At 43.3% G+C, this 22634-nt stretch overlaps 1 protein-coding gene across 2 annotated transcripts in view; it reads right to left on the bottom strand.

The window, feature by feature from the left end:
- The window catches only part of CDK14 (cyclin dependent kinase 14), a 455945-nt gene that overhangs the window by 65173 nt on the left and 368138 nt on the right, over window positions 1–22634 (bottom strand). Inside the window, exons 13-15 of one of the 2 annotated variants that reach the window (XM_058678237.1) lie at window positions 17014–17153; window positions 11036–11179; window positions 8310–8448 (exon numbers count right to left, since the gene is read on the bottom strand). In XM_058678237.1, coding sequence (XP_058534220.1) covers window positions 11064–11179; window positions 17014–17153 — 256 coding nt within the window. In that variant the 3' untranslated portion in view covers window positions 8310–8448; window positions 11036–11063. Of the gene's footprint in view, window positions 1–8309; window positions 8449–11035; window positions 11180–17013; window positions 17154–22634 lie in introns of those variants that run through there. The other variant, XM_058678236.1, reaches the window with a different exon arrangement.

Below are 22634 nucleotides of genomic sequence, written 5' to 3'. Positions count from 1 at the left end.
GACAGAGAGAGAAGAGAGGGCAGGGAGCAGGCACCCATTCCAACATCTCATGAGGGTGATGGGAATCCAATCTCAACATCCCATGAGGGTGATGGAATCCAAGTATTTGGTCCATCCTCTGCTCCCGCCCAGACACATTAACAGGAAGGAAGGCAGGAAGCATCGAATCACCAGGACTTCACCCAGTGCTGCTGTATGAATGAAGGTATCACCATGTGGCTGACTCGCCTGCAAAGCCACAATAACTGGGCCACTTTTTAGTCCAAAATCCCCCTTAAACTCTACTAAGAGATGGCATGTACCGCCTTTGGGATACAGGGACTTAATCTAAGGGGAACTCATAAACCTGAAGGTGAGATGTGTAACATCTGGCCATTCAAGTCCAGAAGCCTTGTGTGAAGTTCAACGCAGTGCCTGAAAACATCAGGATGTGGCTTCGCAGCAGAGACTGGTTTGGCCTATGGGGAGGAGACAAATCAAGCCCGCAAAGCAGGGAAGGCCCTGTGAAAGCAGAGCACATGGGGCTGACTTATAGGCTAAACTGAGGTCAGAAACAGGATAGAGGTGGGTGATGAGGGCAGGCTTATACAAGCCACACCTTTCTCCTCTCATAGTACACATGCCATCTCCAGAGATACCAGGCTTCTCCTTCATGCCATCTGAAGACTAGGGAACTCACCCGTAGACGACCACCCTCAAGTCATTCATTAAAAAAATGATAATATTTTTACCCAAAATAGTGTAACAGTTGAATTTTCTAATCACCTTGTCAGCTGTTAGTTAACACATTGAGTTGCTGTGGAAGAATGAAAACCCCTCCCTTTTGCTGAACCATTTCAACTGGAACTTTATGAACAACATTTTTCCCCCTCCAAGTTCATCATTTGGACCACGTGATCAGATTCCCAAATGAAAGATGATTGTATTCACAATGACATTTAAATGTTCAGATCTGACAGAACTAACGCAGTCTATCTTGACAGCTATATACAGTAGCTTAGTGTTAAGCTTTTTATGCTGAATACAGAATGGAATGACTTTTGCACTGGTGTTTGGGCAGGGAGGTTTTAAGATTCCTATTCACGCAGACAGGAGTCTGAGGCTGTCCAATAAAACAATCTCCAGCTATTTAGCAACTACTGCACAAAATGCCTCAATATTTAAGGGGAAAGAAAAACTCAAGGTGAAGACATTTTAAAAATATATATTTTAACTGGAATCTATATGGTAAGTAAACATCCTTTCATGTTCAGCCAGAATGACTTGCAGCTGTGGAATCTGTGACTTAGAACAAGACGAGGTCTCTGTGTAAAAGATGAATGATATCATTAAGTGTTTCCTATCAAAAGGAGAGAATATTCTGATGGTATTTGTATAGCAAGAGACTCTGTGCTAAAGCCCCTTTAATCCACTGTACAACACACTTGGAGCTGAGGCTGAGCATGGTTGTTGATATGGTGTTGGTTTTGCCACTGTGTTCCTTGGACAAATTGCAGGGCACCATTTCAGTTTTCCTTGGGAAGAAGGCTATTGCAAATGGTTGACTTTATGGTAGAATATTAAATTCTACACTAACTGATATCTGGGTAGTCAGGAAATGGAAAGATTCCTCCCTTAAGAAAAAAAATCAGAGGTTAAAATTTCAGCAGTACACCAAGATGTGATATAGTCATATTCTGAAATATACGTATGTATTTTAACATGGATTAGACAGATGGAAATCTCCAGAGGGCTTCTGGTCTCCCCATCACGGACACTGCATGTGAATCAGGAGCCTTGTGCAGCCTAGCTAACCACTGAATATAAACACTGGCCCTGCCGAAATTCTGTATGCAACTGAGCTAGTCTTCCACACCAGAAGAGGTGCGGGGGCGGGGGGAGGAGCTTATTTTCTAAAGTTGCCTATCTCTAGCCATTTCTGTTGAATTGCCACAATTGCCCAGATAAAACATTTGAGAGTATGTCAGCTTTAATTAATGTAACGTGACCTGATCATTTCTGCAGCTCAGAATAAAGAAGTTTGCATTCTTTAAATCCAAAGCTCGACCAGGAGATTATGCTAAGTTGCTTCATTCATAGTCCACACTCCTCCACTCATGTCAGAAGGACAGCATTTGTCCCCTCTAGTGATAAACAAATTATACATGAAATCAATTCCACTTCACAATCATTTTCCCTATTGGGTATTATCTTTCCTTCCCTGCTCCCTCCAGTTAAGCCAGCATCCTGTAACTTGCTAATGAGCTGAGGGCTTTCTGTTCCAGGTGGCACCCCCTGCCTGGAAGTCATGACATTCCCCATTTCGGATGCTGCTGGCATTTTCCGACAGCCCCTGCTAACTAGCCTTTTTGACCCGCGCCAAGAGGAACTCATCTGATCGAATCCTCTAACCTGCCAATCATTCCAGCAAATGATCTTCACAGTCACTCCCAAGGCAGGAATGGAAGAGGGGAAAAAAAGGAAAACGAGGCAGAGAAGGAGGGAGTGGGCAGAGAGGCTGCCTCTGCAGCTACCTAATGAGAATACTTCACGTCTCCGAGGCAGCCGGAACACTGAAAAACTGATGGGAAAATTAGGACACAACTGAATGCCTAGCTCTGTAATTACTGACTGCTCTCCATCCTGAGATCATTTTGAGAGCAACACCTCTGAGATGTGCCAGTTTCTAAAGAACACAAGAATACCCCACCTTACGGAGAGAAAATAGATTTATTTCTCCTGCCACTGTAATAAGCAATTCTCATAATCCCACTCCGCCGAGCAGCATCCTTTGCAGAATTAATTATGTGCTATAAGCTTGTTAAGTGTGCATTTGTAAACTGCAGATGATCAGAATGTTGGCCACAGCGAAGAAAAAGTCCCATTTTTTTTTGTTTCCTCAGGCATATTTTAAATGTTATCACCATTTAGGTCTGTTGATTTTTATAGATGCATTTAAAAACAAACAGGTGCAGCTCATGCCGGCACTGGGTTCAGACAAGTTTAAATTCTGAATATCCACAAAGTAAAGCCATCTGAGCATTCTTAATTAATGTAAGCAAGATCATTGTTTCCTTTCTATATTTTTCCTGCACAATCGATTTATTCAATTATGTATAAACTGAGTGGGTCCCCGGTCCACAGAATAAGCCAATTACATTAGGGAAAAAGAAAAGATCCAGTAGGTGGTTAATTTGGCAATAAGTCACAAGTCTAGGCATTTCAGTGTGGAATAGATCTGTTGACATAGGAATGATACAATGTAATTATGTGTTATCCTTACACCATTGTATGTGACAATGCTAAATAAATATTGTAGATTATTTAATTGCACATAACAATCACACGTTTCTCCATTTATAATAATTAGTCCAACAGCCCCATTTATAGTAATTATTATATATAATTGAGGGCATCTGACTAATTGCATTGAAAATGATAATCCAAGGGTGCTATGCACAACACAAATTGCATTAAAGGAACAGTGACCATTTACAGGGAAAAATGCACCACACATGAAAACCAGCAATGCCGTGTTTGATTCTGTGCTTGGGATGCACGCCCTAGGTCAATGATAAATTTCCATCAAGTCCTCTCCTCCACATTCACTACTTCTTTAGGTCTAAAAATAATTCTTTGCTCTCTGTAGTGTTAACAACTTTAGGACTACTGACAACTTCTTTTCTCTGGCTTTAATAGTGTACTAAGAGTGTGTGTGTGTGTGTGTGCGTGAGAGAGAGAGAGAGAGAGAGAGAGAGAGAGAGAGAGAGAGAGAGAAGACGAAGCCATTATCTCAAGTTTCAGGAGAGATTGATTAAATTATTTATTTGCACAACCAATCTGATGTTCTTAACAGCTTTTTGCATAGAACCATCTCCAAGAATTACAAACATTTTGCTAATTTTACTTGTAATAATTTAGCTAAAATGTTTACCGCTGTTTACTGAACTACAGGCGGGTTGTAGTTCTCATATGGGTGCTGTCTGTCTAGAGTGTTAATGTGTCTCGGGACCTGTGAGCCTGGCTTTTGTTTCTTGGTCCCAGTGTCTAGCTCTGCCTGGTCCCACTCCATGTTTCTACCCAGACGGGGCTCCCAAGCCCCCCAGTGGGGGTGCTCTCAGGAATGAGGAGCGTCAGGGGGCACAGTTTCGAGCTGTTTTTCGCCTTTCCTTCTCACTGGCATTTAGACAGTGTCCTTCGCACATTCAAATGTCATCCCCAACCATCAGCCCACTTCAACTCCAACAGTCTCCTTTTGTGCTGAGATACTTCTCAGAGTATCAGCAGCCCACAAAGACGGTCTAGTGGGATTCAGTTGCTATCCTAGTATTAATAATACAATACAGGGCTCTTAGGGCAGACACAATTCCCTCTGTATCCCAAACTCACAGGAATCAACATTAAATGAACAAGAAAAATGAGAATATAGCACTTGAACTAACTGTAACTACTTGCTAAACAGTGTGGCCAAGCCCTGTTTTAACAGATAACTTGGGCACCAGCCACATTACATCTGTGCCCACAATTCATAAGAAAGTACCACTTGCTGGCTAAATAGCATGATACTGGCCAGTCACTGAGAAATTAACTTGAATTTTAAATGTCACAAAATGGGGGCTAGTACAGTGACATATCGTGCTAAACCTCTGCCTACAGCACTGGCATACCCTTTGGGCACTGGTTCATGTCCCAGCTGCCCTACTTCCAATTCAACTTCCTATTTATGGCCTAGGAAAAAGTGGAGGATGGCCTGCGTCCTCAGGCCCCTGTGCCCACATGGCAGACCTGGAAGAAGCTCCTGGCACCTGACTTTTGTTCAGGTCAGCTGTGGTTGTTGCAGCCATTTTGGAATTGTAATACATAAGATGAATAGATTTCTTCGTCTCTCTCTCTCTCTCTGTAAAGTCGGCCTTTCAAGCAACATAAATAAATAAATAAATAAATCTTTAAAAAAAGTCACAAGGTGCATGTAACAGTACCACTTCCCCTACTTTCCTAATTTGAAATCACATCTAACCTGAAAATCTGAATCATTAAAAAAAGTCAATTTCATAAGATGTATGGGTTGATGAACCAATTTGTGGAGCATTAAATCAATTTCCTCTTTCAGTCATTTTACTTTTGAAAATCCTCAGTCAGAGGCAGGGAAAGAAAACCATGAGCAAAAAGCATTAGTATTTTTAGTATGAAAAAAATCACCCCAAGTTCCTTGCTTTTAATAAAAGCATGGTACAATATTTAACGATTATGGAGCATCGCGTAACATACATGGTTTGTATGTGGCAGAGACAGAGTGACAATGCAGACCCAGGAGCGTGTTATTACTCGGGAGTCGCAAGCAAAGCAAGCAGGAACTCTACAGCATTCCTGTAAGCTTTCTGTGGATCTAGACAACACACACGAGTGTAAAACATCAAATGTGCACTTCCTAAGTGCACTCTGGCTAAAATACAAGGTGAGCTCGTCTGCGCTCCATTCTAGGACTCTCCTTGTGCCCCCACCTGTAATAAACAGACTGTGTGGGAAAGGACAGCGGTGCTTCCTGCTGATGTCCCTAAGGGCTGGGAGGACGTGGTGGGTCACAGGGCTGATTACAGGTGCCTGAGCAAGGACAAAGTGGACAGGCCAGAGAAGCTGAAGCAAGCGTGGCTCAGGACACTGAATGCAATCCCAGCCTCTTCCTCACTGGGCTTTCCTACCATGCTGCGTTTGTGGCTCCAAGTGCCTCCATGTGCCCAAATCACACCTGCTGCTGTAGCCTGCGGCAATGCGGGGGTCACGGCGAGAATGGGGTCGTTCCAGACAAGTCTGTGAGGAGTGCTAAGCTTTGTTTCCCACACTGCCTGTTACTTCCACATCTGTTGTCAACTACATGGGGCACCAGAGATAACAAAACTGTAGTTGTTTGATAGGAAAAAGATGTATAAGATCATGCAGAAAAGAACAATTCTCACAGAAGAAAAAAACACAGAAATTTTTCTGCTACTGAAAGGAACCCTAGATCAGACACTTAAATTCCTTGTACCTCTTGAAACTTTTATATCTGTTTGATTAAAAAAATACTAATGGGTATTATCTCCTTTTGTGCCTATAGTTGAGAAAAAAAATGCAACATACCCCAGAGAACTTTGGTCATCAACCAAGACATCACAGAACCAAGATGCTGTTAAACAACAGGCTGACCAGGCAGTGTCCAGCTCAGGTGGCCGTGCCCCCTCCAGAAGCTGCCCACAGCTTATATGAGGGTGGCTGACACAACAGCCTTGCTCTCCATGGGATGGCGAAGGCTACAGCATGCAGAGCTGCTCTCTAGGGAAGGGCTAATTCTGAGACCAGAGGAACGCAGGGGCAGGCCGCCTTGAGAGGGACAAAAATAAGAAACAAGAAGTAGCAGGATCAGCAGAAATGGGTCATTGCCACTCACTCTCCCAATGATCGCAATAGCCAGGGCTGGGCAGGCCAAAGCCGGACTCTAGAATTCCTTTTGGGTGTTCCATGTGGGCTCAGGGATCTAAGACCTCAGCCATCCACTGTTTGCTCAGATGCATTTAGTAGGGAACAGGAATGGAAATGGAACAGCTGGTATTCAAACCAGTGTTCATAGGGAATGCTGGCATTGCAGGTAGCAGCTTAAACCCAATGTTCCACGATGCTGGCCCCTACTATGGAGTTTTGACTACCATACTGGCCTATGGGTTGGCGACTTGTAAGTATAGTTACGTAGCCTGCGAAGCTGTTCTTCCTATACAGTTCTGTTGATGAAGGAAACCTGGCCACACTACTTTCTGAAATGTGCCAACACCTACTTTCTCATGGTCTTCCCTGCTCCCGTGGGCACAGACATGGTGCCTCCACAGCTCTTGGTGTCACTTTGAGGCAGTGGTCTTAAGCCCTCCTCTTTGCACCCACCTCTTCTCTCACTCTTCTCTACATACTTTGGGAGTTTAAGTAACTGTAATTTAAAACAAAAACTCATTTTTAAAAATTACTTATCAAACGAAATTTATGTTTCCTAATTCCTCTTTGAAAAGCCACTTAGGAGCAAAGCTCTTCCTTGGTGCTAACCAGTAGGACTTTGTGTGATGCTGGAAATGTTTACACCTGCCCTCCCCAACAGGGAGGCCACTGACTGTGGGACCTGGTGAGCAGTGGGCATGTGCAAGTGTTTTTGAGGGTACAAAATTATAATTCAATTCAAATGAATTAAATCTGTAACTCACACAGCCATGTATCACCAGGTGACTGTGCTGGACAGGACAACTCTGTTCCTTCCTAAAGAGAAAGAAGGCAGGGAAGGATGGGAGGAGGGACCAAAAGGAGGAAGAAAAAGGAAGTGAAAAGAAAGGGCTAGAGGAGGTCTTCTGTTTCTATCATGGAAACTTGTTTTGCTGGTTTGTCTTGCTCAGGTCTGGGCCCACGTTTGTTAGTTACTTTCTTTGATAAATCTGTAAATCCTGCATAATTTACTGCAGAATGCATCACCTGTGGCTCACAGGCTACTTCCATCAGTATTTGCTGGGGTTCTTTGAAATGTAGATTCAAGGACCCCTGGAGCATGGGTTTTGAAAACTCTGCAGGTGCCCAAGAGCGTCCTCGCCACTGCTCCTGGGACGTCCACCCTCACCCATGCCACCGGAACACTGTTCTCTGCCACCGGAACACTGTTCTCTGTCACTATACAACAAAAATCTCTGATTAAAATGTATTAAACAACAGGTACATTCTGCTCTGTTAATCTGACAGATTACATTTACAAAATGATTGTTTAATGACCAGTCAAGCAGAAAGAATTTAATGCATTTTCCCACTGTCACATAATTCTTAAATAATAACATGGATTAGCAAGTGTAATACCCTGACAGGTAAGAAGAGGGTCACCAAAAACATGCACGCCGTTACCCTCTTACACTGGAACCAAGTAAAAATTTTTATGCCCTACATGGGTATTTGTAAATTTAATAAGGATGTCACGGGGTCTGAGGACCGGTGGATCCACTGAGAGGAGGTGTTCCATAGTGAGGACACACTATTTCAGAGACAACACCAACAACAAAAACCCAGGTGCCTAAAAGGGTAGAGCCCGTGTGCAGCTGGTAGTCAGTAAGAGGAGGAGCAGACAATGTGAGCCGGGCCCTCTGTTCTGTCCTTACAGTAACTGCCAAAATCAACTCAACGTAGGGAAGGGGTTGGGATCACTGATACTAACGGGTATGATATTCAACACAGCTTCTGTTCTATTCCTGGCAGAAAAATTCTGTTCACATTGAAGGCTCTGCTCTGTCAGACATCTGAAAGATCACACTTCTCCTGGTTGGTCAGTCTAGGAGATCTTCAGCGGACAAGTGTCTTTGGAGGACGCGGCAGGACAACAGTTGGGTCTCCAGTGGCACCGACCCACTGTGACTTTGGGTGCTTGCGGTTTTCTTTTCATTCAATTTGGTTAGAAAACTCTGAAAATGAAATTGCCTTCTGCCGCAAAACAAAAATGCATCTCATTAGCTTTTCCACTAAGGCCAATTTATGCAAATCCGGTATTATCGACTAAATAATTGCAGTGACCTTAGTATGCAAGGAGAGAAATAATTTGGCACTGAGGCTATGGGAGAAAAATTTGAACTTGAAATGCTCCTGTCTGCTCAGTCCTCCGGCACCTCACAGACAGAAGTGACAGCATACATTCTGTTCCTTGACCTGGCGCTCACGTGACTCCCAGGAGACAGCTGCCTAAGCCGCCAGCCTCGCGCTCAGCCTCTTTGAGACCCACTCCTTCCACCTGCCTTTCCTCCCAATCTCTACGCATCACAAAGAACTGGGACATTTGCAGGAAATTAAGGATCCCAGGGCCTATTCTAAGCAGTTAATGAATTCAGCACCACCAACCAAACCAAAGCCTGGGCAATTATACATTCTTTTCTAATGGAGCCCTTATTTACATAGACTCCTTGCGATGTAATGTCTATAATTTGATATTCAGCTATGGATTGGAGTATAGCCCTTCCGTACGATAAATTAGCTTGTTGGTCTTGGTTTCTAGGATAGTCCTGTTTGATTAAAATAGAAAGGTGAGGAATCAGAAATTGCTGCATTCCCTGCCGACTCTTCTTAGAATCCAGCTTCCCTTTGGCTTTCCCCAGAAAAGAAGAAATTGAGCGGTTTCCTCAGCATCACACTGAACCAGGCTGAGGCAACGGACTTGGGAAGAAAACCACAGCAACAACATTAAAACTTCGAGAGCTGACGTGAAAAACAAAACTCACATTGTACTGACACAATTCTAGAGGAACAGCTTCCACTGCACAGATATGCAACCTGGGCTTAAAAATACATTACAGGGAAATTCCTTTCTGTGAAGGCTCCAAGTATTGATGACTGTACTTCTGTGCACCTTTAAACAGAATCTGTTTTCAATCAGCAATTCAGTCTGGGCAATGCTCCTGCCCAGTGACCTTGAAGGAGGAACTGACCTGAGACCCTTCATGGCAGTACTGACTGGCTGGGCTAGGGTCAGGAGATCTCAAGAGAGCCCACAACAACGCACACAGTCCAGTCCTGAGGTTCAAAGTCAGCCTTGTCCCCATGCGTGTGGGCAGGAGACAGCAGGACAAGTCAAGTCCACTCATAGTTTTGTTCTACTGAAATGGCTCGTGGATTTACGAAGCCAGGAGCCTTCCTCGTTGGGAGAGTACAGGTTTAAAATGCAACTCTCACGATTCCAAGTCATACTCAGAACTGGGAGGGAACTGGTGACCTGCTCAGCCCTACTTCTGCTCTGACCAGTGGAAATTCCAGGCGGGACTAGAGATGCTGCCACGTGAGCCAACTTGTGCTATGAGGTCACTTTTTATCCAGTAGGGAGAAAAAACCCCGAAGACTCTTACTGATGAGACGACACGTGCACCCATAACACCTGACCAGTGTGAATGCCACACTTCATCAAGTCACCCACCCATCACTGCCATTTTGCCAAAAAGCACCGAACTGGCCATATTCAGAGAACACAAACAACTAAAGATACTGGCAGATCACTGTGGACAGTTGAACTTGCTCTTGGCCATGCTGTGTGATAAACCCATTAAAACGTTTCTGATTAACCCAGGTGTTTCGGAGTCCCTAGAATCCTAAATTACTGAAATTTCACAGGAATAGGGTACAAGAATGCACACGAAATAAACCAGCTTTCCCCACAAAACATGTTTCTACTTCTTTGCTTCAGAGAGTTATATTACACGAAGGAAAGCATATGGATGTATACTATGTGAAATTCCCAAACACCACCATTCTCATCTGGCAATCAGAAGCCATAGACTTACTGGAAGCTGCCATGTTATACTTGTCACTGTGTGGCATTTGTGATGACTGGGGTAGCCTGACATGCCTGGAAAGCTCTGTGTCTATGTTTTTACTGTGGAACAGGGGAGCTCCGAGGATCAGACTACAAAACGGAAAAGCTTTGTCACCACGAGGTCTGTCTAGGGACCAGACAGGAGTCACAAGCAGGAGGAAGTGCTTGGATGCCAGCTCAGCTGAACTGGGGGCGCCGAGGCAGCTCTCTCCAAGGGAGGCAGGCACAAGGAGACACACCAACTTCTGGTAGGAGCAGTGTTGGCAATACTGATTTCTCAAGAAAAGTCAGGAATGTACATGTTAGTGTAACATCTCCACATTCTGAACAAGAGAAACAAACTTAAAAGATGGGAGAGCCGACCAAGGCAGGTCTGTGGCTTAGACACAGACCAAAGTGAATCCTTGCCTAGCCTCAATGAAGAACGGGTCAGAAGCAAAAATGATTTGCTTACGACTGAAAAGGAGTGATCATGATTTCAGAAGTAGAAGTGCACGATGAAGTATAACTTTGGTTTGAAGCTAGTAGGTGCCTGGAAGGGTGGAAATGAGTGACCCACTGTGACTCAGTGGGAAGGCTGATGAACGCCCTAAGTAACCCAGGAGACACATATGAGCATCGGCAGGAGCAAAGGAGTGAGAAACTGTTCATGTGGAAAACCTGTTCAATACCCATGGAACATCACTTTCCCAGGAAAGCATGGTGTTGGCTTACCTGCACTGTCTTGGGGCTGCCATGTTGCTCAGTGTTTGCTGTTGGACAGACTTTTCCCAAAACTACTGTTTTTCCCAAAGGCCCGCATGCTCTCTCCAGACTCTGGTTGCAATCTCACATTTGGGACGGTAAAAACAGAAGACACTGCGGATGGAATCAAAGTTTTCATTACGTACTTATACATGTGCTGATCATCCTTTCCTTAAAAAAAACAACTGCATATGAAGATGCAATTCTGTACGTCTGGTACACTGAACACGATGAGATCTGTGATTCCGGACATGTCAGCAGCCTCTTGGCCCCCACACGCACACACACATGCAATGCAGCAGTCTGCCTCCCCTCAAAGCACAGCTGGGGCTTCTTACATTTCTCTAATCTACAATGATCAACTGGAATTCGCAGACAACACTTTCTATCCTATTTAGGGCCAGAATCTTGCAGTGAACAAATCAGAATAAAGGAAAATCCCTGTTCTTTTAAATTACAGTTTGGAGAGACAGATCATAGGCCACCAGACATATGAAACGGAAGGAAAAAAACAAAATTTGGGAGTGAAAGGTCAGCAAAGGCTTTCCTGATAGGGACTTTTGGGCTGAGACCCAAAGGAAGCGAGATAGCAGCCATGTGTATGTCTAAGGGGGAGAGTAGGCAGAACCTGTAGGAAGAGGAACAGTGACAGCCGATTCCAAGGAAGTGAGAAGAGAAGCAAGTAAAACAGGTAGGATGCTATACAATGAGGCAGGTGAAGATGACAAGATAACTGGGGCAGAATGACAGCAGTGAAGTGGGGTAGAGCATAATCCTGAACACACATAAGGAGAGATATATACATAGCCTCATTAATACATACATATATGTATTAATATATATACATATGTGTATGTGTGTGTGTGTGTATATATATATATGAGAGAGGTATCACAAGCCGGTTCTCTCTTTAAATGTCTGCACCATATGGGGTTGGGCCAAATAGGAGCCAGCAACCCAATCCAAGTGTCTCACTTGGGGGGCAGGGACATAGCACTGGAACTATCAGCACTGCCTCCCAGGGTGTGCAGCAGCAGGAAGCTGGAGTCAGGCACCAAAGCTGGGTAACAAATCCAGGCACTTTAAAGTGGGATACTGGTGTTTTAACCGTTAAGCTAAACACCTGCTGCTCTCGGATATATTCTGAAGCAGCAAGATTTGTTGGAGAACTTGCTAGGGATAACTTCCATCAGCTAAAAAAAATGATCTTGCCATTTATTTATGAAGGTTAAGACTACAAAGACAAGAAACATTTTGGTGAAAAGATCAAGAACTCACTTTATTAAGGTTAAGTTTGAGATGTCTCCTGAATAGCTCAATGAGATGCTAAGTAGCCTACTGTACATCACATCTCAGTCTGGAATCAGGAAAGACAGTATTGCAGAGTGGAACCTGGGAGCTGTCAGTAGTTAGATGATATCTAAATCATGAAACTCATGAGCTCATCTCCAGAAAGTATTGACAGAAAGCTCTGGGCTTTAGGTGGTCAGATACACCAGCATGAGAGATCTGGCGGGTCTGGCACACAACGGGGTAGCCGTCAACAACCTGAAAAGGAGTGGTACAGGAAGGAAAGGGAAAACCACGAGAGAATCCTGTGCCGGAAACTCAGCAAAGGGAATGCTCCTCCAAGGAGATGATGGTCCCATATGTTCAGCTGTGCAGACCCGCGCACAGGAACGTGTATGGGAGCCGTCTGTCTCACTTGTTCTTAACCGGGCAACCGGAAACACAAAGACACCGAGGTACTTTTCCAGGGTACCTGGCCGGGAATGCTGAACTGGAGGCTGGTGTCCCAGTGACCCAATTCCCACCTCGGGGCTCTGCACATGGCACCGATTTGTTGGCCTTCTTTTGCTGGAGTATTAGGAATTAGCAAATGAATGCAATAAACTCAAGGACTCTGCTATGAAGTGTATTTTGCTCATTTACTTTGACAAGGGTAGCTCAGCTTCAATTATTTATGCAACTTGATCACATACACAGGAGAACACCCTGTGGTGTATTTGAGAAAAAGTAATGAATTTCTTCTAAATCAGCTCTCCGTTTACTTCTCTGCAATTAAATCTTTGTGAAGAAGTGGAGCAAGGCTGTTGGGGTTTCAGTTCATAGGGCCAATGATGGGGCGCCACCAGATCACTAGCTTTAATCAAAGGATCCCCAGACAATCACACCATTATTCCTCTAGATAACATTTATAATTCCTGCTTCCATGGCACGCTATACTCCCGTGTTACTTCTAAGTTTTGATATTACATAACTGTAGAGAAGGCTTGAAATTTTATGTTGCCTGGGCATCCATCTTGAATGTAAGTTGGACTTTCTCATATTAGAAACAGGACTTCATCTCACCCTTGACAGGTGCTAGTTCTACACTGCCGCCACCTGCCAGCTACTCAGTGTGGTCCATCCAGTCCCCTGTCCCCGGCAATCCATCTCCTGTGGGACAGATTAATGCACCCCTCTTCATGGACCCTGCTCTTAACCTTCCCCCTCCATATGGATCATAGTCACTGTGCAACAGAAACTTGAACTTGTTTGCTCTGAAGCCGTAAGTAAAAAGTCACCCCTGTGAAGTCTGCTTAACTAATGCCCCGGGTCTCATACAGGTGTGACCCAGAGTTGTGCCTGCCTCTCTTCTTTCTCTCTTTCCATGCTTGTGATCCCTGACGTGTGTGTGTGTGTCTGCACTTCTGCAGTGCTGTGTGCCCATCATGGTCCATGGGGACCAAGGGCTCAGAAGGGACTCCTGCAGGTGCCTCCCCTGCTGCCCTCTTCTGCAGCAGCGTCTGGGGCTTCTGGGGACAACAATTAACTTGATGGAAAAAAAGTGAAGCGTTTCATTCAGATCAGCCTGATGTAGCAGAATGATAAAGGAACTACACAATAAAGAGGTGTCATCATTAGGCAGACTTCCAAACAAGTGAGCCTGGCAGGAGAGTATACTCTCGTGAGAATATTAATCCATGGAATGAACTTGGCGCCCAGTGTCATACAGCTACCAAGGACACTGTTGGGTTTCTCCCAGGACCTGTAATACCCAAGGCCAGGAGGCTTGAGTCTACCTTTTCTTTTAATCTGCTTTCACTTCCTTCTTTAAAAAGTGAGGAGGTACATGTGTTTCCCCTGTTTTGAACACAACACAATGCACACATGTATCAAAAATCTTTACGATACCTCAAAGACATATACAACTTTTATGTGTCAATTAAAAACTAAGTTTTAAAAGAGTGCCAAGAGTCATCTTGGCGGATGACAGTGCTGTGGCCAGAACTGAAGCCTTAACCTCTGTGTTGGTATTTCTGGGATGGGGCCTTCAGGGTCTGGTTAGGTACCATGAGGTCGTGAGGGCAAGGTCCCCATGATGAGATGGGAGCTATGTAAGCAGAAGGAGACAGGTATGGGGCTCTCCACCCTCTGAGGACATAGCCAGGGGGTCATATGCAGACCAAGTTGCCCAGCCCTAGAGGCACTGAATTGGCCAACATCTTGGATTTCCTTCCTAGAACTGAAAAACAAATGCGCATTGTTTGTGCCACTTGGGCTATGGTGATTTCGCTGTAGTAATCTGAGCAGACAGATGCAGTGAGGTTCCCGATGAGTGGAAACCACACCCTGGTGGGCAGGACAAGGCATCCATTAGTTCCGCAGCACTTCCTCCCGGGTGGACCAAACCTCCTTGGGCGGGAAGCATGTGAGGGTGCCGCTGACAGGACTCTGCACTCCAGGAAATCTAATTTGAAGAATTTTTAGTCATTTCTAAATATAGTCTGCCTAACAAGAGAATCACCAAAGCCAGCCATTTCACTTAAAGGAACTAATTCCCAAAGTCTCCAGAGTCTGGGAATTCTTTGTTTTGTAAACATGTTTACAAGCGCAGCTGCCACCTTGTTCTAAATGGGAGTGACTGGAGTATCTAACACTGGGGTTGTCCTTTCTTGCAACTGGATTTGCGCTTCATAATGATTATCTCCTAGACACAGAAATAGCATTTCTGTAAGTCAAAATTGTTACCGGAGGCATTTAGTAGAGTCTTGCTTTAAAAATATAATGATTTTTCATCTTTATTCTCCCCCCTTCAAAAGGTTTCACTGCTCCTGATGTTTAACGTTATGCAAAGACGTGTTTCTGCCAATGAATATCGCCTTATGGTTATGCTTCTGCAAATAGCCTGCTGTGAGCTGATAAAGGGATTAATGCAGCCAAAATTCTTAATCTGTGAAATTACAAATTAAATTCTCATATTAAAAATACCACCCTGAGGTATTTTTTGTGGTTTTAATTCCCCTCTGGTGTTCTGCATACATTGTGCTTGTTAATGACGGGGACAAGGCTGTCTCCCCTGGCAGCCTGCTCCCCAGTGATAATGCGGAGGCATTTACTCACTGATAGAAACTGTATTTAACCACTGGCTGATAAACTAAGTGGCGAGTGGGTAATAAGTCCATATTAACAGAGAAGTGCCATGACAGAATTCAGAATTCGCAGACCATCACCATTCTGGCGTGGACTCAATCATGGAGTCAGATGGGATTGAGATGTCAGCAGGGAGAAACGATAGCAAGTTACAAGGTACCCTGCACCAGGAAACAAACCAGCCTGGTGTGCGGGTGTGAGAGGCAGGAAACCAGGCAAGCCTATTTGCATTAAGCTGTCTTCTTCCAGGATAGCAAAATGTGTCATCAATTCCTTCCTTTTCCAAGGGAATCTCATCCTAAAATTTCTGAACACCGCAGATGGCAGTTAAGATGCTCATCGTTATAACGACAGGAAGGCATGAAGGAGAACACAGTGCAAATGTGAGAAGAATCCTACATCGATAGTTCCATGGTTATTTAAAGGTAAAGAAAACTGGAAACAAATGGTACATCCAAAAAAATTAGGAATATTCAACAGAAATCATTACTTAGTTCCAAAATAAAGAACTACTGTTATTAAGGAAAATTAATATGGGTGTCACTTCTATGGGTAGTCAAATCTATAATCTGAGAGACTAACTAAATAACTTAATGCCGACTATTAAATGATGTGTACCTAAGGATTAAAAAGCAAATATTTATGTATATATACACTATCTACATTTTTGAAGCAGTTAGAAAACAGAATGAGAATATTTGTAATTGGCACTTCAGAAAAAATGTACCACCACTGAACAAAAATATTCCTACTGCAACAGTGTTTTGCAAAATCTCACCAGAATTCTGTTTCACACTTTGGAAGAAAGCTGAGATCCTCCCAGTCATAAATCGTTCCCCAAATATTTAAAATGTAATTGAAAAAGGCTGTGTAAATATGAATAGTTTTGTAAAAACAAAACAAAAACCCACCCAGGAATGTGTTTTGTTTTAAAAGATCTAGAGAAGAACTGTCTGTACGAATACCAAGAACATTTGTAGTTAAAATGAATTACATGTCTTCAGTCCTGACGTGTCGGTTCAGCGCGCCAGCCCACTGCCCGCTCTGTGCCTCACTGCCCAGCAGCCCTTCCTGAGGTTATTGTTACAACCAAGATGGTCTCAGAGTATCAAACAGAAATGAATCATTTCTCCTCTGTGTACTGCAGCCAGTTTAAAGGTACTGTACGCAGAAAGCACTAAATATGTAAATCATATTTTCCTTTTCCTTTATGACTGCTCAGATCATTTTTGTGGATGCGCATATAATCAAATACAAAGACGCACAGCTGCAGACTGCAGAGCAGAGATAGCGAAAAAGGAATCCATTTTCTTCTTGCGTCTGGTAAGCTAGCAATTGAATGGCAGGATTCCACAAAATATATAGACACAGAACACCCCTCCCCCATTGCCTCCCTCTCTCTCTCTCTGTTTCTCCCTGCTCTACCACCTTTACACACACCCTTATGCCTGTGCATAAATAAACATGTTAATCTCTCCACGCATACGCCACACACAGATGCTACAGTGCTTTGATTTATCTGTCATACTCACTGTCGGTCAGTTCCCATAGCCGCGGGGGCAGGTCACTGAAATACTCGTGGCTCAAGGCGGCCTGTGCAGATAGCCTGTTCTTTGGGGAACACTGGAGGAGTTTGGAGGCCAGATCTTCTGCATGATTCACATAGCTGAGCCTAAAGACAGATGCAAAAGAAAAAGAGAGAAATCAGAACAAGAACACCAACCAAGTAAGACACATAGCTCTTCTCGTGTTTCAGTTCACTGTTCCTGACCAGGAAAACAAATAACCTGCTAAAAACAAAGTTCTTAGAGTACCTGTTACTCCAAACAGACCATTACTACAGATATCACAGAATCGTTGATTTTAAAAAATATCTGTCATAAGCAAACGGCTGATACATTGAGGATGGAAAAAAGTTGGCTCAACACTGGAAAATTTCACAAGATGGCTTATTGAACAGCCACCATAATTGTTCACAGAATCTATGTACTGCATACACATCTGGACACATTTATAGGAAAGCAATACCAAATAACTGGGAGTTAAAATGAAACTCCAATTAAATTCTTCAGTTACTAACATTACTTTTCCTCTTAGGATTTATATTTTCTGGCACTAAATATAAACGTACGGAAACAAATGTACTGTCAAATATTAACAACTGTTACAAGCGTACACAGGTTAACACACATGCTATGCTAAAAAGATGAGGAGTTGAATCAATTCAAGATGACCTTTAACACAGCAGCAGGTGGAAAGTGGGCAGCTCACAGTAAGCACAGAAGTAGCGTTTCAGGTTGTAAAAGGCATTGAAATGGGAGCAGCTTCACTCAGGGCAGTCCAGCCTTGCTTCTCACAGAACTTCCCTCTGCTCACAGCAATCCACATGGATCATTAACATGATCATGCTGATCACAAAGATATTCCCATTAACAACTACCATTTATGGATTGCGGGGTTCTTCTCAGCCACCTTCCCAGGTTCACACCCTCAGGGGTATTCCTCTGACAAGGTTTGTGAACTCCACCCATGTAACAGAGGAGGAATCCAAGGGCGGGTGGGACGGGGTGGGCTTGGAGCGTTCTCTGAGGGGTGGTGTGCTCTACATGGTTTAGATTCCTGAATCACTGTGACACAATGCAACATGTGCAGCGACTCTAGGAAGCCACAGCCGCTGGGGGACGCCTCATCTGCCCTTGGGTGTGTTTTCTGAAAATGTCTTGAGGCACTCAACATACAAGCAGCTGAAAGCCATCTTTCCCACAATGACCAGCAGAATTCTTTGTATTGACTTGGCAACTGTCATTCTGGAGAGGAAAGATCAGATGCAAAGAAAGAATGATGAATTTGGATAGAGAAAGGGATGAATACAAAGAAAAACCCTACTCCAAAAATCCAACCCAAGAGCTCTTCTCTGCAGATCTTCATAGAAAGTTCACTCAAATGGGTTCAGGTTGTTTCTTCACACATCAGGTTTTTTTTTTTTTTAGATTTATTTTATTTTTATTACAAAGTCAGATATACTGAGAGGAGGAAAGACAGAGAGGAAGTGGAGCTGCCGGGATCAGAACCAGCAGCCATATGGGATCAAGGCGAGGACCTTAGCCACCAGGCCACGCCTCCGAGCCCCCACACATCAGGTTTTAAACAACTCTGCTTGGCAAAGAGAAATTTGTCCACATGAAAAAGAGGCATTCTCAAAAATTCTCCAGTCTTTTTACCACCATGCCTGGCCCCTATCAGAAAGGACAGAATCATCAAAAATGTTCTACTTAAAACAGAAATTATTTTATTTGTAAGGGAGTGACAGTAGGGGTAGGAGAAACAGCTTCCATCTGCTGGGTCACTATCCAAATGCCTTCAGCAGCCGAGGTTGGGCCAGGCTGAGTCAGGCAGAAGCCAGGAGCTCAGATCTCACTGTGGGTTTCCCATGGGGGTAGCAGGGACCTGGCTCCTTTCCTTGAGTTATCATCACCTGCTGCCTCTCTTTAGCAGGAGTTGAAACTGGAACCCAGCAGGGACTTAAAACCAAGCACTCAGTACAACAGCGTTAAGTAACAGAAGTATACCGTGTTAATGTTGCATGTTCAACAAGACAAAGGTGATTTTAACTGTGTACTTAAATCTACATAACTGCAAAGTATAAAATATATGAAACAGAAAGCAAGACAGCTTTTTAAAAAAAACTATTTGAAAGGCAGATTCAGAGAAGGAGAGAGGGAGAGAGCTGGGAAGGGAAGAGGAAAAGAGGCAAAGAAGGGCAGAGGCTGGTTTCACACCATGAATAGTACCTAGGTATAATTATATCTTGGTTTTATGTTATCTTCCAAAAATTTTTATTAATAGAGAACAGATTTCATTTTTTCATAGTTCAGTCCTAAGATAACCGTAACTGTATTGTCCTTTCTCCTCTTTCCTTCCATCAACCCCTCCTTCCTTCTTTGGATTTCTTTAATTTTTGCAAAAGCCTAATTTTAGGCCACTCTGAAACCCCAGGCTTAATGCAGCAGTAAGCATCATATTCAACAAGCTGAAAGTAGACCGCAGTTTCACAGGAGTATAAATACGGGCTGACAACAATCAAGTCATAGGCTGTCCTTTTTGTTGCTTATATTTAGATATACTCTATATATCTAAGACAAAGAATTAATCAATACAAGACACTCATATTCTTCCCCGACTATCCTTTAATAATGCCAATGAAATTATAAAATGTTATATTTCATTTTAAAGCATGAAATTTTAGTTTAAACCATTTCTACTTCCTGATTTGTGTTTCTAGAATCAATTTTATTCAACTCTCTGCATGTATGTTCCATTAGAGTGTTAGCCAGACCGCTTGCTTTATGGCAAAGACGCACGCGCGTGCGCACACACACACACACGAACTGCCATCTTGCCTCCCCTGGTCACTCTCCACGACGGCCCGGGATGAGCCAGACAAAAGCCAGAAGCCCAGACCTCATTGTGGGACCCCCACATGAATGGTGAAGACCCAACTCCATCACCTGCTGCCGCCCAGGGTACTGGCAGGAGGCTGGATCCCCAGCGTGACCTCACCCCAGGCGCTCTGACATGGGAAGTGGAGTCCTAACTCACTGTGCCACAAAGCCCACTTTCTAAACGCACTTTACTGAGTGCATCTTCGAGTTTGTATCAGATTTGACACTTAGAGGAATCATGGATGTCAGATATCTCAACTGCCAGTTTTACCTGAAGTCAGAAGTATACCTTATCAGATTGTAGACTGTGCTGTTCTCAATCTCCCATTTAACAGCAGAGGTTTTTCAGGCTTCTCGTAAATTCATCAAAAAAAAATTTTTTTTAAATTTCTGTACTGTAAGAGCAGATAAATGTTTAACTGTTAAGCACTGTTGTATGTATTTAAATTTAAATCTTCAATCCTTACATAGTGATCCTTTTTATCATTAATAGAACCTCCCAGGTTGAAGTTCATTTCTTTCTCACACTAAGAAATTCCGTTTTTTTTGTTTGTTTAGTATCTCTCTGCATATTTTGTTATCAGTTTACTTTTAATGTTTAGTATCCATAATTTAGGTAGTTTTTCATAAATATTACACTGCTGGGCTTAATTATTTCATTAATCGAATAATTTCTGTCTTCAAAAGCAGAAAGTTCGTTGTGTTTCCATTTTGTGACTGTTGATGGGCTGGGACTTGCAGCACCGGTCCAGGTTTGCACTCTGCTGTTCCTCTCATTTTCTCTCTGCCCATTTTATCTTGAACTGAGCCTTACCATTCAGCATCTCGTAGGAGATAAGCATTCAGAGGCTGGCACTCCGGCATGGGACCTAAAACTGCCATCTCCGATGCTGGCATCCCATACCTGCACTGGCTCATGTCCTGGCAGCCCTACTTCCACTTTAGCTTCCTGTCCATGGCCTGGCAAAGCAGTGAAAGATGCTCCAAGTGTCTGGGGACCTGCCACCCCCATGTGGGAGACCCAGATGAAGCTCCTGGCTTCTAACTTCAGCCTGGCCAAGTCTGGCCATTGCAGCCCTCTGAGGATGGAAGATCTTTCTGTCTTCCCTAACTCTTTAAAGTAAATCAATCCTTAAACAAAACAAAACAAAACAAACCTTATGATTCTACTTTTATGTACCAGCTATTATCTTTACCTCTTTGAATTGTTCATTCTATTACTTACACATTTTTAGATGTTTAAGCTGACACAACTTTACGTGTTGGTTCACACTGGTCAATTATTCCCCCAAAGAAAAATTTTCTCCATGCTTTGCAGATAGTATAAATGCATGGTGTAACTGACAAAACATGCCGCCTTTTCATCTGCTACCTAATAAAACAAATGATGATGTACACCAACAGTAGGCTGTACAGTTGAACAGGCATTTACATTTTGGATGTCTTCCCAGATTTTTAACAGAGATTTATTTCTCTTTTTTGAAGAGATTGGGACAGAAAGGGAAAAAATAACACCTGACACAAAAAGAGTTAATGATTAATTTCTAACAGATACATAAAAGTGATCCCAGGATATTAAGAATTATTTAGCTATAATAAAGAATACCATATTATAAATTTGTAAATTAAAGGGTCTGTGTTCCACAGAAGCAACTATATTCTCACTAAGAACTCTCCACAGCCCATCCCCCTCTGTCTTCAGGCCCTCCCTGTGTGAAGTTCGCACCCAACAGGGTGAGCACTAGATTAACTGGAAGACAGCTCTGTCTGGAAACCTGACAGGCATGTGCTTCTGTGCATCATGGACTTTTCGTGAACTCTTCGACCTGACGTTTGTGATTTTAAAATGGAGGTTTTCATAACATCAAGAAGTGAGATTTATAGAACACCATTAAGAATTCAACCTAAGACCTGGGCAGAGCCAAAAAAAAAAAAAAAAAAAAAAAAATCAATGGTTATACAAATCCAATGGGTAGGTTTTTTGTTTTTTTTTTTAAGATTGATTTTATTTTTATTGGAAAGTCAGATATACAGAAAAGAGGAGAGACAGAGAGGAAGATCTTTCGTCCACTGACTCATTCCTCAAGTGGCCACAATGGCCGGAGCTGAGCCCAAACAAAGCTAGGAGCCAGGAGCCAGGAGCCTCTTTCGGGTCTCCCAAGTGGATGCACAGGGTCCCAAGGCTTTGGGACCATCCTCCACTGCTTTCCCAGGCCACAAGCAGGGAGCTGGATGGGAAGTGGAACGGCTAGGATATGAACCAGTGCCCACATGGAATCCCAGCACTGCAAGGCAAGGACTTGAACTGCTAGGATATTGTGTCAGGCCCTCATGGGAAGTTTTAAAGGTGGGAGATAAAAAGTAGCAGGCAAATATCCCGAAAGGTCCTACTATCCATGTTTGAAGTGCCTGAGGGCCAAGACACAGAAGGTCTAGCCTGTCTTTCATAGCTCCTGGGATTTTCATTCTGTATGATACTCCAAACACACAAAGATCACACTTGGTATTGTGGCACTCAATCTCTCTGCAGCACTTACATATTGATAACATTATGGTATGGTAATAGATTCAAAAAAGATACAACTCCATACTGAGTGATTTTAAGAAAGATCAATGGATATAATGGGAAATACGTTTTAAATGCTGAACAGAAAGTACCCTTTGCTACGTATCCAAACAGGTTGGCCAAAATCCCAAACAATTCTGAGAAG

This window comes from Ochotona princeps, chromosome 20, assembly GCF_030435755.1.
Source record: "Ochotona princeps isolate mOchPri1 chromosome 20, mOchPri1.hap1, whole genome shotgun sequence".
Classification (NCBI taxonomy): Eukaryota; Metazoa; Chordata; class Mammalia; order Lagomorpha; family Ochotonidae; genus Ochotona; species Ochotona princeps.
This window is presented reverse-complemented; position numbering and strand designations above follow the sequence as displayed.